Source organism: Gekko japonicus, unplaced genomic scaffold (genome assembly GCF_001447785.1).
Source record: "Gekko japonicus isolate JY-2015 unplaced genomic scaffold, Gekko_japonicus_V1.1 scaffold5642, whole genome shotgun sequence".
Taxonomy (NCBI): Eukaryota; Metazoa; Chordata; class Lepidosauria; order Squamata; family Gekkonidae; genus Gekko; species Gekko japonicus.
In genome coordinates this window covers 709-16,949 of record NW_015172725.1, presented here as the reverse complement: position 1 = coordinate 16,949, position 16,241 = coordinate 709, and the positions used below count along the sequence as shown (strand labels likewise).

At 51.1% G+C, this 16,241-nt stretch overlaps 1 protein-coding gene and 1 pseudogene across 1 annotated transcript in view; one reads left to right on the top strand and one right to left on the bottom strand.

The window, feature by feature from the left end:
* LOC107119351 (kielin/chordin-like protein) overlaps positions 1-618 on the top strand; it is a 6,266-nt gene extending 5,648 nt beyond the window's left edge. Inside the window, exon 4 of the mRNA XM_015421816.1 lies at positions 295-618. Within this exon, the coding sequence (XP_015277302.1) occupies positions 295-512 (218 nt within the window). The 3' untranslated portion in view covers positions 513-618. The remainder of the gene's footprint in view (positions 1-294) is intronic.
* A 10,232-nt stretch (positions 619-10,850) lies between these two features.
* LOC107119350 lies at positions 10,851-12,261 on the bottom strand (annotated as a pseudogene).
* Positions 12,262-16,241: the final 3,980 nt, after the last annotated feature.

The following is a 16,241-nucleotide window of genomic DNA, read 5'->3' as shown; positions in this document are numbered from 1 at the left end:
CCTGCCCCAAAAATAGCCCTGGTTGGTCTTAAAAGTGCTGCTAAAATCATCCACTTTCATTCCACTTTCAATCTACTTCCCAACTGGATCTTGCCAGTTGGCACAGTAAAAATCCAGCTGGAGAGTGCGCTGAACGTGGATTGAAAGTGGGTTATATAGTGGGGGGGGGGCGCACAGCCCCGGAGGTCCATTCACAGATTACCAGCAGGATACATAGGCAGGGCCCCGTGTTCCCCAGCCTCTCTGGCTCTCCTCCCTCACTCTGTGTCCTTCTCTCTCTCTCTCCCCCCTCAGCCGTGGGCTGCCCCCAGGACAGGGGCTATGTGTTTGACGAATGTGGACCGCCCTGCCCCAAGACCTGCTTCAACCACGCCGTGCCCCTGGGGGTCCTGGAGTCCCACTGCTTCAAGCCCTGCGTGCCTGGCTGCCAGTGCCCTGCAGGGCTGGTGGAGCACGAAGCTCACTGTATCCTGCCCGAGGCCTGCCCGCGCATCATCCACGGCGCCCTCTGAGCGGGGGTTGGACTGCGTTGGCCCCGGAGAGCCATCCTGTTATCGCTAAAGAGCACGCGCCCTCCTTCTGGCGAGGGAAGGCCGCGCCACATCTGCGGGGGTGGAAGATGGAGTCCGGGGGGGGGGATTTCTTTTACAATACGTGATTCTTGTCCTGGTGACTGAGAAGAACGTGGAAACTGCTTCCTTCTATGTGGAGAGAAGGCCCGAGGAGAGCCAAAAGCCGGAACCGTGAAGCCAGAATAAATTATGCAAAACTGAGTAGATGTATGCATTGCATAATTATGCAGAGGGAGAAGGTCTTGGTTGCAAAATGGTTTCTCTCTCTCTTGTTTCAGTCCATGTTCATCGTGGCGTCCTCCAAGTAATTCTGCACTAAAATCGAATTCAACCTTCTTTTTAATCCGGGGTCCCCCCCATTTTGCACTAAAGTTCAGTTCAACCTTCTTTTTATTCCGGGTTTTTTTCCCCATTAAACAAAATTGAATTCTGGGTATAAGCTTTCGTGAGCATGTGTGGTATCTGAGGAAGTTTGCACGCACACGAAAGCCGATACCCAGAATTGAACTTTGTTGGTCTTAAAGGTGCCCCTGGACTCAAAACTTTGTTCCGTCGCTTCAGACCAACACGGCCACCCCACCGAAATCTATCATCCCCCTACCGATTGACACAGCTGTTAGCCAATGGACTTTTCAGGAGCTGAAATTCTCCATGGGGTTCATTATTCCAACTTCCCCCCCCACACACACACACACTCTTACAGCTCGTTCTTGTCCGATTCCCCAAGCATTCAGAATAAATCCACGGTCTATGAACAAAGTAGAATTTATTTAAAAGCAGTGGTTATATCAGGAACAAAAGCATTGTTAGTAATGACTACAAGACTCATAGGCACACATAATAAAGGAACTTGAACCTGGCTAGAACCAATGAGCCAATTTCCCGCTGGCGGGATGGAAGAGGAATCAAGCGCCAAAATCCCTGGGAATGCAACGGTTCTAATTCATAAACAGAAGTTTAGTTCTCAGGCAGAAGATACCTGATAAGCGAAGCTATGCCATAACACCTCCCTACCACCAGCTGTTCGACCTTGAGCAGTTACGCCGTTGTAGCAAGAGAAGACAATAAACAGCTACTGAGGAAGAGCCAGTGGGGGATGGACAGAGAACGGGTATATACACATAGGAGCACATCACCTAATGGCAGCTTGTTGACAGTTCTCCCAACTGGGGTGCAGGTAGAGGGCAGCTTGCGTTTGAGCCGGGGTCTTCCAGCTACTAGTCCAACACTTCAGTTTAACCATTACTCCACACTGCCTCTCCTTTAAAGGCCGGCTCTAAGTTGCTGCCCTTTATGTATTGACCGTACCAGCATGAAATGTAAAGGGACTGCTGTCTTTTGCTTTGTAAATCTGAAAGCTTACGGTGTGATGGCCAGGAGAGGAGGGTTGCCAACTCCATGCTGGGAAATTCCTGGAGCTTTGGGAGGGGAGAGACGACCACAGTGGAATATAACGCCATAGATGCCACTCAATCCAGGGGAGCGGATCTCTAATCTGTTGGTCAGTTGTAACCCCAGGAGATCTCCAACCCACATTTGGGAGTTAGTACAAGAACTGAGGGTCACGGTGTTAGGAAGATATGGAAAAATATATTACACTGTGTATAACAGATGTATGCATGAGGTAGATCTGTTTTGTGCTTTTTATTTTAATTTTTTAATTTTTTTCTATACAATTATATAAATATTGGTGTCAAGTATTACCAAACATAGGTTTCACCAAAGCAGTACATCAGAGTGCAGGTTTACACTGTGTTCAAACATTCAAGCAGCACCTTTTCAGTTTCACAATCACTAGTCCTAGGGGACTCTAGTGATTTACCCGTATTGAATACAATCTTTTTCAAGGACAGTGATATACATACAAGACATAAGGTGCAATAAATTCTTTTTGTGAGGATAAGACTCTTAAAAACAGCAGCATTTTGCATTTTTCCAGGGTCCCATCGGAACCCTTGCAGCAAACATAATAACTTATCTAGGAGAATGTCTCTCTCAAGTTCTATCATCTTATGCACAGCATCACATATTTTCCCACAGTTGGGAGTTGGCAACCCAGCATGGGAGAAGAGGCTGGGAGAAACACAGTCTGCCCGGCCACTCCCACCTTCTCCCCGTACTCCCAACACCCACCCTCTGCTCTCCCTGAGGGTCTAACCAGATAATCTGCCTTCTTCTGAGAGCCGTTCCCACGTTGCACAGCCACAGAGCAGGGGCTGCCACCAAGAACTCAAGAGTTGTACCCCTGGAGGGTAGAGCTTGGGGAGGCGAGGGGGCTCAGCAGGGATGGGGTGGCACAGAGAGAGAGAGTCCACCAGTGTTCCTTCTAAGCTGAGTTAGTGTGAGCCAGCTCACAGTTTTTTAGCCTCCGGCTCACACCTTTTTATGTCAGCTCAGGGAGGAGGGCTCCGAAGCAAGCTGATTTATGCAGCAGCCCAATCGCTCGCTCACAACTTTAATGCCAGGAGCTCACAAAGTGGAATTTTTTGCTCACAAGACTCCACAGCTAAGGGGGAGCACCCCACCTCCAATCTGCCAGGCACAGACATAGAATGGGAGGGACTTGGCTTGACAGCGGCACATGTGAAAGGGATCTGGGTGTTCTGGTTGATCACAAGCTAAACGTGAGCCTGCAGTGTGATGTGCCTGCAAAGAAAGCTAATGCAATCTTAGGGTGCATTCACAGAAGCATTGTGTCCCGATCACGGGAGGTGGTCGTTCCGTTGAACCTGAAACCTTCTGCATGCCAAGCAGAAGCTCTTCCACTGAGCCACAGCCCCTCTTTACAGCTCTCCAGGGTCTCAGGCAGAGGTCTTTCCCATCCCCTCCTGCCTGGTCCTTTTAACTGGAGATGTCGGGGATTGAACCTGGGACCTCCTGCATGCCAGGCAGATGCTCTGCCACTGAGCCACAGGCCCTCTTGACAGCTCTCCAGGGTCTCAGGCAGAGGTCTTTCCCATCACCTCATGCCTGGTCCTTTTTAAGTGGAGATGCTGGGGACTGATCCTGGGACCTCCTGCATGCCAAGCAGATGCTCTGCCACTGAGCCACAGCCCCTCTTTACAGCTCTCCAGGGGCTCAGGCGGAGGTCTTTCCCATCACCTCCAGCCTGGTCCTTTTTAACTGGAGATGCCGGGGATTGAACCTGGGACCTTCTGCATGCCAAGCAGACGCTCTGCCACTGAGCCACAGTCCCTCTTTACAGCGCTCCAGGGTCTCAGGCTGAGGTCTTTCCCATCACCTCCTGCCTAGTCCTTTTTAACTGGAGATGCCGGGGATTGAACCTGGGACCTTCTGCATGCCAAGCAGAGGCTCTGCCACTGAGCCCCAGCCAGTGTTCCCTCTAAGCCATCCATGTGAATGGCCGTTCATTAACACAGACGTCCCGCTCAGCAGCAGCGTGCCCATTGGGCGTTTTAAAATCACAGCACTTACCTTCTGCTCAGGGTGTGGAGTGCCCCACTCAGTAGGGGGGGGATTAAGAAGGGACACTGAGCCGCAGCCCCTCCCCTCGGATCCTTCCCAACTTGACGCAGTGGCTGATGGGGCCTGATTCGGCCATTACGGACCGGGAAGGAGATCTTGGGGTCGTAGTGGACAGCTCGGTGAATGTGCTGCCGATGTGAGCAGCACTGGCGGAACAGAGCAAACTCTGTGCTGGGAAATCGTAAAAAGCCCAGTAGCACCTTCATTGTGCTAGGAAAGGGTCTGAAAATAAGACAGTATAGTAATGCCTTTCTGTGTTGCCTGCTTCTTTTCTTCAGCTGAGCTGATTTGGGATCCCATAAGAAGAGAAGAGGAGGAGATTGGATTTCTACCCTGCCCTTCACTCAGAGTCTCAGAGCAGCTTCCCTTCCCCTCCCCACAACAGACATCCTGTGAGGTAGGTGGGGCCGAGAGAGAGCTCTTTCCAGAACTGCTCTTTCAAGAACAGCTCTGACGGAACTGCGGCTTGCCGAAGGTCATCCAGCAATCAGCAAATGCCATGCTACAGACAATTATAAAATATCTCAAATAATTTTTATATTTTTTGTATTCTATTTTTACAATTTATTCACCATATATTAGTTATCATATAAGCCTTAATACGAAACATCTAAGTATCGTCTCTTATATATATCAAAAGATACTGCACAACCCCTTTATTAATATCAGTCCTCCTTAATTATACAAAAGTTTCAAGAGGGAGGGCTCTTTTAAGTTTGTTTTGAATGAGTGCTCTGCCTTCCTGCAACAGAAGTCCGGATCTCCTCCTGTTTCAGTGTCTTCCTCGGGGAGTTCGACAGATCTTTCCAAGCACGAGGTTGCCAAATACCAAAATATCTATCCAAATGTTTCAATGAACGCTGCAAAAAGTCTCTCTTAGTGAGCTCAAAGCTTCCTCCAAAGTGAAAAGCAGGTGCTCTGTTGGATATTTTATAATTGTCTGTAGCACGGTATTTGCTCATTGCGCGATGACCTTGGGCAAGCCACAGTTCCGTCAGAGCTGTCCTTGAAAGAGCAGTTTCTGTCAGAGCTCTCTCAGCCCCACCTGCCTCATAGGGTGCCTGTTGTGGGGAGGGGAAGGGGTTTGTAAGCTGCTCTGAGACTCCGAGTGAAGGGCGGGGCATAAATCCAATCTCCTCCTCCTCCTCTTCTTCTTCATAAATAACACTGTCCCCTGCTGAAGTCCCGCCTGCAAAGGGGAGGGCGCTTGGCCGGGAAGTGATATCAGAGAGTCCACCTTCCATAGCGGCTGGAGATAGATTGCAATTTCGGGGTCTCTCCAATCCCTTCCTGGAGGCTGGCAACTGTTATTTCCTGGGCAGCAAATGAAGAAGAAGAAGAAGAGACTGGATTCCTACCCCGCCCTTCACTACCCGAAGGAATCTCAGAGCATCTTACAAACTCCTTTCCCTTTCCCTTCCCCTCCCCACAACAGACACCCTTTGAGGTAGGCTCTGACAGAAACTGCTTTTTTCAAGGACAGCTCTTTTCAGAACTATGGCTCGCCCAAGGTCATCCAGCAGCTACAAGTGGAGGAAGAAGAGGAGGAGGAGGAGGAGATTGGATTTCTACCCCGCCCTTCATTACCCAAGGGAGTCTCAGAGCAGCTTACAAACTCCTTTCCCTTCCCCTCCCCACAACAGGCACCCTGTGAGGTGGGTGGGGCTGAGGGAGCTCTGACAAAAACGGCTCTTTTTCCAGGACAGCTCTTATCAGAACCAAGGCTTGCCCAAGATCATCCAGTAGCTGCAAGTGGAGGAGTGGGGAATCAAACCCGGTTCTCCCAGATTAGAGTCCGCGCACTTAACCATGACACCAAACTGGCTCCTGTTTTACAATGAAAAAATATTTAGGGAGCTAAATCATAGTTCTGAGTTCCAGTTGACTTTCAGCTCTAGTTGACTTCCCAGGCAAATCGGGACAAAAACTGCCTGTACATTTTCTCTTATGCCCCTGCAGTGAAAAAGGGATTGATTATTTTTAATGAAAGCTAGCAATTCGGAGGTGGGGCAAGGTATGTTTCTGGAAGGGTGATTTGCCCCCAATTGCCCCCCGTAGCTATCTCCCTGCAGCTTATGCATAGAATAATTGCTCAATTCAAATAACATACATCGAATTACTCAATGAGTCATCGATTTGTGGCACTCGCTGCCGGTGGACAGAGTGAAGGCCCCAAGCAGACATGCTTTCAGAGGGCAGCCATGCCGGTCCGCAGGAGAAGAGCTGGATTCAAATCCAGGAGCGTCCCAGAGACCCTCCAGATTTTGGGGGTAGGAGCTTTCAAGAGTCAAAGTTCCCTTCATCAGAGGTAGTATAGATGGCTTTCAGAAGGAATGAGACAGATTCCTCAAGGAGGGGCCCATCAACAGTTACTAGCCATGGTGAGTTAAGAGAACTTGAATATTCAGAGGCAGTCAACCTCTGAATCCCAATGCCAGGGGCAGCATCAGGGGAAGGCCTCGGCCTCTCTGCCCTGTTCTTAGCCATTCAGAACAACAGGTTGGCCACTGTGTGAGACGGGAGGCTGGACTAGATGGACCCTCACTGGTCTGATCCAGCAGGGCTCTTCTGAGGTTCTTATGAAGGCCTCGGCCTCTCTGCCCTGTTGTTGGCCCTCCAGAGGAACTGTTTGGCCAGTGTGTGAGATGGGATGCAGGATTGGATGGACCCTCACTGGTCTGATCCAGCAGGGCTCTTCTGAGGTTCTTATGAAGTCCTCGGCCTCTCTGCCCTGTTCTTAGCCATTCAGAACAACAGGTTGGCCACTGTGTGAGACAGGAGGCTGGACTAGATGGAACCTCACTGGTCTGATCCAGCAGGGCTCTTCTGAGGTTCTTATGAAGGCCTCGGCCTCTTTGCCAGGTTGTTGGCCCTGTAGGACAACTGGTTGGCCACTGTGTAAGACAGGATGCTAGACTAGATGAACCACTGGGGGCTCCCAAAATTGACTACAAAATTTACAAAAATCTATCAACATTTACACCATACTTTATATCCAGTGCCTTGTATTTAACAGGAGGAGGAGAAGGAGAGGATTGGATTTATATCCTGCCCTTCACTCAGTCTCAGATCAGCTTACAATCTCCTTCTGTTCCTCTCCCAACAGACACCCTGTGAGAACTGCTCTTGAGAGAGCACCTCTGACAGAACCGTGGCTTGCCCAAGGTCACCCTGCAGCTGCAAGCAGAGGAGTGGGGAATCAAACCCAGGTCTCCCAACCCACGCTACTAATCACTATACCAAACTGGAACCAGCAGGGCTCGTGTGGTGCTCTCATGTGCTGTTTTGGAACATAAGAATATAGTTGGAGTCCAGTGGCACCTGGTGTCGTGGTTAAGTGCGCGGACTCTAATCTGGGAGAACCGGATTTGATTCTCCACTCCTCCACTTGCACCTGCTGGATGACCTTGGGCAAGCCGTAGTTATGTCAAGAGCTCTCTCAGCCCCACCTACCTCACAGGGTGTCTGTTGTGGGGAGGGGGAGGGAAAGGAGTTTGTGAGCCACTCTGAGACTTCTTCAGGTAGTGAAGGGCAGGGTATAAATCCAATCTCTTCTTCTTCTTCTTCTTCTTCTTAAGACCAACAGAGTTTAAATCTGGGTATAGGCTTTCAAGGAGCTGCAGTGGCTCAAGTGATTAAGACGCTGAACTGCAGGCTGTGGAAGGTCGGTAGTTCAGCAGTTCGAGACCCGAGTGCGCCGCATGACGGAGTGAGCTCCCGTCTCTAGTTCCAGCTCCTGCCAACTTAGCAGTTCGAAAGCAAGAAATTGCAAGTAGATAAATAGGTACCACTTCGGTGGGAAGGTAGCAGTGTTCCGTGCGCCTTGGTGTTTAGTCATGCCGGCCACATGACCACGGAAACGTCTTCGGACAGCGCTGGCTCTTCGGCTTTGAGACGGAGATGAGCACCGCAACCCTAGAGTCGGACTCAACTGGCTTTTGAGCAAGGGAACCTTTATTTTTACCTATAGGCTTTCATGTGCATGCACAAGAAAGCTTATACCCAGATGTAAGGAAGAGACCGGCTCGTGTGCAAAACAGCAACTTTGAAGAACTAAATGAAGTCTAGAGAGGAAGGATTGGCCTTGCAAGTCATTTGCAGGAACTGCAGGGTTTTTATCTTGCCAAGAGCTGTACGGCAGACACATCTTAATTAACAGCTGGAGGGAGGGTGTGTGTGTTAACAGGTTCCCCTGAGGATAAAAGCCAAAGGGGCGGGGATTGAAACATGGCACGTCTTTTGGCCAGGAATTCCGCCCCCTACCTTTCGCGTTTGAGGAACTTTTGGCTGATTTTATTGACTGTATTTTGTTAACCATCGGAAGGCGTTGTATTTCCCTTTTGTCTGGCTAATTATTGTGAATCGAGGTCTCCTCGCCTTTTCTCTGCCGATACAAGAATTTTGCCTGATTTGCTGAATTTGAGTGTGGTGGAGCCTGAAGCCAAGTCTCTTAGCAGAGAACCCAAACCCTGGATCACACACCAGAATAAATCTTTGTTGGTTTCAAGGGGCCATTGGACCCAAAATTTCTTCTGCTACTTCAGACCAACACGGCGACCCATCAGAAATAATCCCAGCTGCTCACGAAGGACCAACGATGGCCAGGGAGTCTGTGTGTCTGTTATGTATGCGGACCGCCACAAGACGGCCGCAAGAAAGAGAGGAGCTTGGCTCCAAAAGGACAATAGGACCTCGGATCCTAGTCCTCTCCCTAGCCGTCCAATAGGCTCCGTGGCGGGAAATTCAAACCCTCCAATGGAGTGGGAGGCCCGGGGACGGGAAGAAGGCCAATGCTATGCTGGGGATTATTAGGAAGGGTATTGTAAACAGATCAGACAATATCATAATGCCGCTATATAAATCAATGGTGCGACCTCATCTGGAATACTGTGTGCAATTCTGGTCACCACACCTTAAAAAGGATATTATAGCTTTGGAAAAAGTGCAGAAAAGAGCAACCCGAATGATAAAAGGGTTGGAACACTTTCCCTATGAGGAAAGGTTAAAGCGCTTAGGGCTCTTTAGCTTGGAGAAAAGACGACTGAGGGGTGACATGATCGAGGTTTATAAGATTATGCATGGGAAAGAGCAGGTAAAGAAAGAGGTACTTTTCTCCCTTTCTCACAATACAAGAACTCGTGGGCACTCCATGAAACTGCAGAGCGGTCAGGTTAGAACGGATAAAAGGAAGTACTTCTTCACCCAAAGAGTGATTAACACTTGGAATTCACTGCCACAGGAAGTGGTGGCAGCTACAAGCATGGACGGCTTCAAAAGGGAATTAGATAAGCAGTCCTGGCCCCACTGGTGGACCTCCTGATGGCACTGGTATTTCTGGCCACTGTGTGATACAGAGTGTTGGACTGGATGGGCCTTTGGCCTGATCCAACATTGGCATCTCTTATGTTCTTATATAGTTGGCCCTGCGGGGCCGTTGTGTCGTTGTTAAGTACTCAATAAACGTGTGCAACCGCATGTCGTCGTCCGAGTCCTCCATGCGGCGAACCCGGTACTTTTCAGTGTCAAAAACAATCAACAGCCCCCACGGGAACAAAGAGAAACAGTTGAAGCTCTCCGTCACTAGTTGCTATGTGTTTATTAATCTTCATAAAACAGAATCATGCATCAATACAACTGCCATTTGTAGATTATAGAACAAAAGGCCTCTTATTATTATTTTTTTAAAAATATTCAATCCAACTTTATACCGAAAGGGAAAGAACTCAAACGGACACAGCTATTCCCTTTTGACCCGGCAGCCAGAAGGGAGCCAGAATCCCAGGTTCCTGGCCCCCTTGATGAGATGGGGAAATCGCTCTACAAGCTGACCTGTCCCCGGTGCTCGGCTTTCCTCTGTTTAATCAGGCAAGGCGGGCTTCAGAGGGCAATTCTGCATCTGGCACATGCTCCACATTTTCTCAACACTTGAGGGAAAGGTGCAGCCCAAAACCACGTTCAAATACCCCAGGGCAACCCCGTAATCACTGCAAAGTCACCCCTGAGCGGCCATAAATCTATGCAGAAGGTACCACAAAACCTGATGATTAAAGAAAGTGAAAGCGATATGGAGTGTGGAGGCTACCATAAAACCCAATGATCAAAGGAAGCTAAAGCGGCATGCAGTCTGGAGGCTACCATAAAACCCACTGATCAAAGGAGGCGAAAGCAGCATGCAAGGCAGAGGGGAATTTCTGTTCCAACTGTGGATTTTTTAAACAACAGAGGGGAAAGCCAACACAGAATCGCCTCGAGTCACTCTAGGAGTCGGGTGGGAAAAACTTGGTCCTCTTTCTCATTGTAAGGGAGGGAAGAAGAGAAGAGATTGGATTTATACCCCGCCTTCACTTGGAGTCTCAGAGCGGCTTGCAAACTCCTTTCCCTTCCCCTCCCCACAACAGACACCCTGTGAGGTGGGTGGGGCTGAGAGAGCTCTGAGAGAACTGCTCTTTTTCAAGGACAGCTGTGCCAGAGCTTGTGACTGACCCAAGGTCACATCAGCAGGTGCAAGTGGAGGAGTGGGGAATCAAACCTGGTTCTCCCAGATTAGAGTCCGCGCACTGAACCACTACACCAAACTTGACTCAAGTGGTGACTTGACTGTTTGTCTGATCCAGCTTCTCTTACGTTCTCTCCCCTTTCAAGCAGTGTTCCCTCTAAGCTGAGTTTGTGTGAGCCAGCTCACAGCTTTTTAGCCTCCGGCTCACACATTTCTGTCTTAGCTCAGGAAGGAGGGCCCCAGAGCACACTGATTTACGCAGTAGCCAAATCGCCTGCTCACAGCTTTAATGCCAGTAGCTCACAAAGTAGAATTTTTGCTCCACAAGACTCCACAGCTTAGAGGGAACATTGCTTCCGAGTCTTCCCCATCACTTAAAGGATTTCGATTGAGATCCCAAATGTGTCCCTAAGCCTGAGAAAGGCCGATGACCCGGTAGATGGCCTCGGCCTTCTCCGTCTCGGAGTCTTTCTTGAAGACCCGCGCCAGGTCCATCAGCCGCTTTCTCAGCTGCTTCCACTCAAAGGCCGGGACGTCGGAGGCCATGAAGCCGGTCTTGTACGTCTCCAGCGCCTCCCGCCTCAGCCCCTTCCTGTGGAGGAGGAAGTCCCCCCAGTGCAGATAGATGGCCTGCTGGCACCGCTTGCTGGCCGTCGGGAGCTCTTCCAGCAGGTTCAGGTACATCTCTTCGGCACAAATCGGGGCCTTCTCCTCATACAGCTGAGCCAGCTCCAGCCGGGAATATATAGACTGTGAGAATCGGCTTCCACGGCTCGCTGGAAGCTCTCGATAGCGGCGGCCAAGATCTCTTCTCTCTCCTCCGGGGCCGCTGCTTCCAGCTGCGCCTTGTAGCAGACGCCAAGGTCGTAGTGCAGGAGGTGGAACCCGGGAGCCAGGGCGATTGCTCGTTGCAAGAGGCTGATGGCTTCAGGGAGGGAGTGGAGCTTATACACGAGGTGAGCTCTCCGGAGGAGTTCGGGGTTGAGGCTGTTCTGGACCACCTCCGCCATGAGAGCTTTGGACCTGCGCGGGTCTGTGTTCTTGAGCAGACTCGACAGACACACTTTCGCCTCCATATTCGAGGGCTCGCGGTGGACGAAGTTTCCCAGCAGCCTTGCAGCTTCTTTCCGGTTGTCGTCACTCGAAGAGCGAGTCCAGCGGGCAAAGGCGGAGATCGCCAGGCCGGCCTGGAACTCCTGGTTGGACGCGTCTCCTCTCAGGGCCATTTGGAAGCACTTCTCGGCCTCTTCCCCGTGCCGAAGACCGAAAGCCAGGAGGGACCAGCCTTTCTGTGCGTGGACCTCGGGGATCTGCGCCGAGTACGGCTCCGGGCTGGACAGGGACTGGCAGACCTGACGCACCCGGCCCAGGTAGAGCTCCACCATCTCGTAGTTGGCCAAGCGGTAATAGACCCAGGCGTAGTCCCCGTAAGCCACCAGGGCCTGGCGGGAGAAGTTGGTCGGGTGGTCTCGTCTCAGGGCTTCCTCTGCCTCCTGCAGGCTGGCCAGAGCTTCCTTGTAGCATCCTTGCAGGTGATACAGGTACGCCTTGGTGGCGAGGTAGACGCCGCGGTTACGGTACTCCGTATGCTCCGCCTTGAGGGCCAGCGTCTGCAGGTTGTGTACCGCATCCACCTTGTCCTTGACCTCGAAGTCCCAGGTGAAATGGCACTGCAGGGCCTGCAGCTTCTGCCGCAACGGTTTCGAGCTGCAAAGAGAAAAGGAACAGCTATGAATGACGTGGGGAGTGATTACAGCACTTTGTTTCTAGCCCAGTACTCGTGGTGGCTTTCCAAGGCCTCACGCAGAGACTCTCCCCAGCCCCGGTGGCTCAGGTCTGAATGGCTGCGGCTCGGTGGTAGAGAATCTGCTTTGAGCATGGAAGGTCCCAGGTTCAATCCCCGGCATCTCCTGTTAAAAAGAGAAGGCAGGAGGTGATGGGAAAGACCCCCGCCTGAGACCCTGGAGCTCGCCTGCCTGTCCTGTGTACAAGTTGGTGCCACATTCCTCCCCTCTCGCTTCTCTCCTTGTTATCTCTGACCTTGTATTCCTGTCTGTGTAGTGTCTCCACTTTCATTAACCGTGAGACTAGTTTCGTTTCTCAGCCTCGATCATCGGTTATTCTTTCCCGCCCGCGGGAAACAGGCCGATTGGCTCACAGGTGTGTGTGTGTGGGGGGGACCTGTTGAATCTTCTATATCACTGTATGCTTGTTCCTGGCTCGTCATTCCTAACAGTGACCATGTTATTGCAACCATAGCACTGCCAATAAAGCAAAACCTTTCTGGGGAGTGTGTGCTCCGTTGTTTGGCTGTGGGTCCTGAGACTGAGTAGCCAAGACTGACTTTGATGGCCAAGGGTCTGATTTGGTATAAGACAACTTGATGTAGGGTTGTCGGTTCTCTCCCTGCCGCTGGCAAGCAGTGGGTCTTGACAGAGTAATTAACACAGCCGTGGTGCGCAACCTGACTCAAGAGTAGATAACAGGTTTATTTAGGAACTAACATACTTGATAGGAAAGAGGCGTGACAGAAACAGGTTCCGGACTGCATCTCTAACTGAGAGAGAGAGGCTGAGTGTGGCATGAAGGAGGGAGCGGATTGGATTTATGCCCCGCCCTTCACTACCTGAAGGAGTCTCAGAGCGGTTTTCAATCTCCTTTCCCTTCCCCTCCTTGCAACCAACACCCTGTGAGCAGTCTTCCCTCTAAGTTGCGGTATCTTGTGAGCAAAACATTCTACTTTGAGAGCTCCCAGCATGGAAGTTGTGAGTGAGCGGTTTGGCTGCTGCATACATTAGTCTGCTTGGAAGCCCTCCTTCCTGAGCGAAGAGAAAAATGGGTGCGCCGGAGGCCAAAAAACTGTGAGCTAGCTCACACTGACTCAGCTTAGAGGGAACACTGCTTGTGAGGTGGGTGGGGCCGAGAGCGCTCTCGCGAGAACTGCCCTTGAGAACAGCTCTGAGAGAACTTGTGACTGACCCAAGGCCACACCAGCAGTTGCATGTGGAGGAGGAGTGGGGAATCAAACCTGGTGCTCCCAGATTAGAGTCTCCTAACCACTACAACAAGCTGGCTTTCCGGGGTGAGGGTGGGACTGTCCTAACAGTAGCAATCTGGAGACAGAGAAGGAACGACGCTTAACAGGAGAGAGAAGGTGCCGACCTCGCTATCCTCTCTAATTGTCTTCTTCCTGCTGCCCCCTGCAGGGTCTTCTCCTCCTCTTCTTTGCACACCAGACATTGCCTTTCGACAGTGTGTGTGTGTTTAGGGGGGAGAATGGACTTGCCAGTTCCAGGTTTTGAAACTTGTGGAGATTTGGGGATGGAGGAAGAAGAAGAAGAAGAAGAAGGAGGAGGAGGAGGAGGAGGAGGAGGAGGAGGAGGAGGAGGAGGAGGAGGAGGAGATTGGATTTATACCCCACCCTTCACTACCCGAAGGTGTCTCAGAGGGGCTTACAAACTCCTTCCCCTTCCCCTCCCCACCACAGACACCCTGGGAGGTAGGCGGGAGAGCTCTGACAGAAACGGCTCTTTTTCAAGGACAGCTCTTATCAGAACTACAGCTTGCCAAAGGTCACACCCGCAGGTGCGAGTGGAGGAGTGGGGAATCAGACCCGGTTCTCCCAGATTAGAGTCCACGCACTTAACCCACTGCACCAAACTGGCTCTCTGGGATACCATGCCGTAGAGTCCCCCCTCCAAAGCATCCACTTTCTCCAGGGGAACTGTTTTCTGTAGTCTGGAGATGAGCTGTAATTCCGGGGGATCCCCAGGCCCCACCTGGAGGCTGGCATCCCACACTTCCCGTGCTCCTGTGTTCTAGGAACCTGGGATAGCAGGAACCGCTTTGGGACTTTTGGCATCTGGGACTTTTGCATTCTTACCAGGCCTGTGGCCAGTGTTCCCCCCAAGCTGGGTTAGTGTGAGCTAGCTCACAGTTTTTTAGCCCCCAGCTCACAGATTTTTGTCTTAGCTCAGGAAGGAGGGCTCCAGAGCAAACTAATTTATGCAGTAGCCAAATCACACACTCACAACTTTAATGCCAGGAGCTCCCGAAGTAGAATTTATGCTCACAAAACTCCACAGCTTAGAGGGAGCCGTGCCTGTAGCTATGGTGGGGCTTTCAGGGGCTCCACCCCCTTTCTTAAAGAATTTCGCCTGTAAATGCTTTTTTCAATCATTTTAAAACTTTTTTTAAAGGTGTGCATTCCTTTAAGCAGGGTGGGGTGCCATAGTTGACTGATTCCCACTGTAGTGCAAATTAATCCTCAGATTATTTAGCCCCCTTTTCAGATAAACAAGCCTATGCTATTATTAAACAAAGATTCCTCGACATCGAAGGCGAGAATTTAGGGAATGCGCAGCCAGCAGAGGATCCTCAAGCAGGCTGGGGACTTCTGACACGGGCTCTACCACGAAGTATCTGTCGAGTTTAACCGCCCCACATCATCGCAGAGCATACCTGCTTGCACGCTTTAATGTTCTGCCATCAGAGGTGCTTTTAGGGAGGTACCGCCAGATACCAGATGTAGACAGACTTTGCCCCTTCCTCTCTAAAAGATATAGAATCCACTTTGGTGAATCCGCCTCACAATCCAGTTTGGTGTCGTGGTTAAGTGCGCGGACTCTAGTCTGGGAGAACCGGGGTTTGATTCCCCACTCCTCCACTTGCACCTGGCTGGATGACCTTCGGCAAGCCTAGTTCTGACAAGAGCTGTCCTTGAAAAAGAGCCATTTCTGTCAAGAGCAGCTATTAAGAAATAAAGCAGAGCGTGTCTGGGCTGGGAATGTCGCCAATCTCCCCCTGCAGCCGTTTTTCATGCAAAAAACAGTGGGTGGGGGAGGTTATTTCTCTGTTTTTGGTTTCTCTGCGTGGAGCCTTCTGTGTCTGTGGGCAGCAAAATCAGCCCCAGCATGAGACATAAGAGCACCACCACAAGTCCCGGGATGGCTGCCGGAAGACAGCGCACACTGTGCTGGGAAGCTGGGGAGATAAGCTGTCTTCTGCTTTGCAGGTACTCATAAAGGGGTGCAGCAGGAGGCCCTCTTCCCACTCTGGCGAGAGCAGACGTCTTGGGCTCTGCGGGACTGTGTGGGTTGTGTTCACGAAAGAAAGCCCTGCCCGCTCTTTGCTTTTGTCTACTGAAAGCTCTCCCCCCACCCCCCTTTCTCTCCTCATCCAACAAAACAGGCATCCAGTTCCCAAGCCAAGAAAAACAAATTGGCTTCTCCCTTCCTCTCCGCAGACATGTGGGAATATCCGTTCGGCAGAAGCGGCCGCAGTGCTGAGGAACCGTTTTGCCTTTGGTGTAGTGGTGTAGAGCCAGTCTGGTGTAGTGGTTAAGTGTGCGGACTCTAATCTGGAAGAACCGGGTTTGATTCCTCACTCCTCCACTTGCACCTGCTGGTGTGACCTTGGGTCAGTCACAAGCTCTGGCACAGTTGTCCTTGAAAAAGAGCAGTTTCCGTCAGAGCTCTCTCAGCCCCACCCACCTCCCAGGGTGTCTGTTGTGGGGAGGGGAAGGGAAAGGAGTTTGTAAGCCACTTTGAGACTCCAAGTGAAGGGCGGGGTAATAAATCCAATCTCTTCTTCTTCTTCTTCTTCTTTGCTCAGAGCAAGGATCAAGATGAAGACAGCTTTAAGGGGGGCAGCGTGGGGACCCACCTCGTCTGTCTGGAGATGCTGTG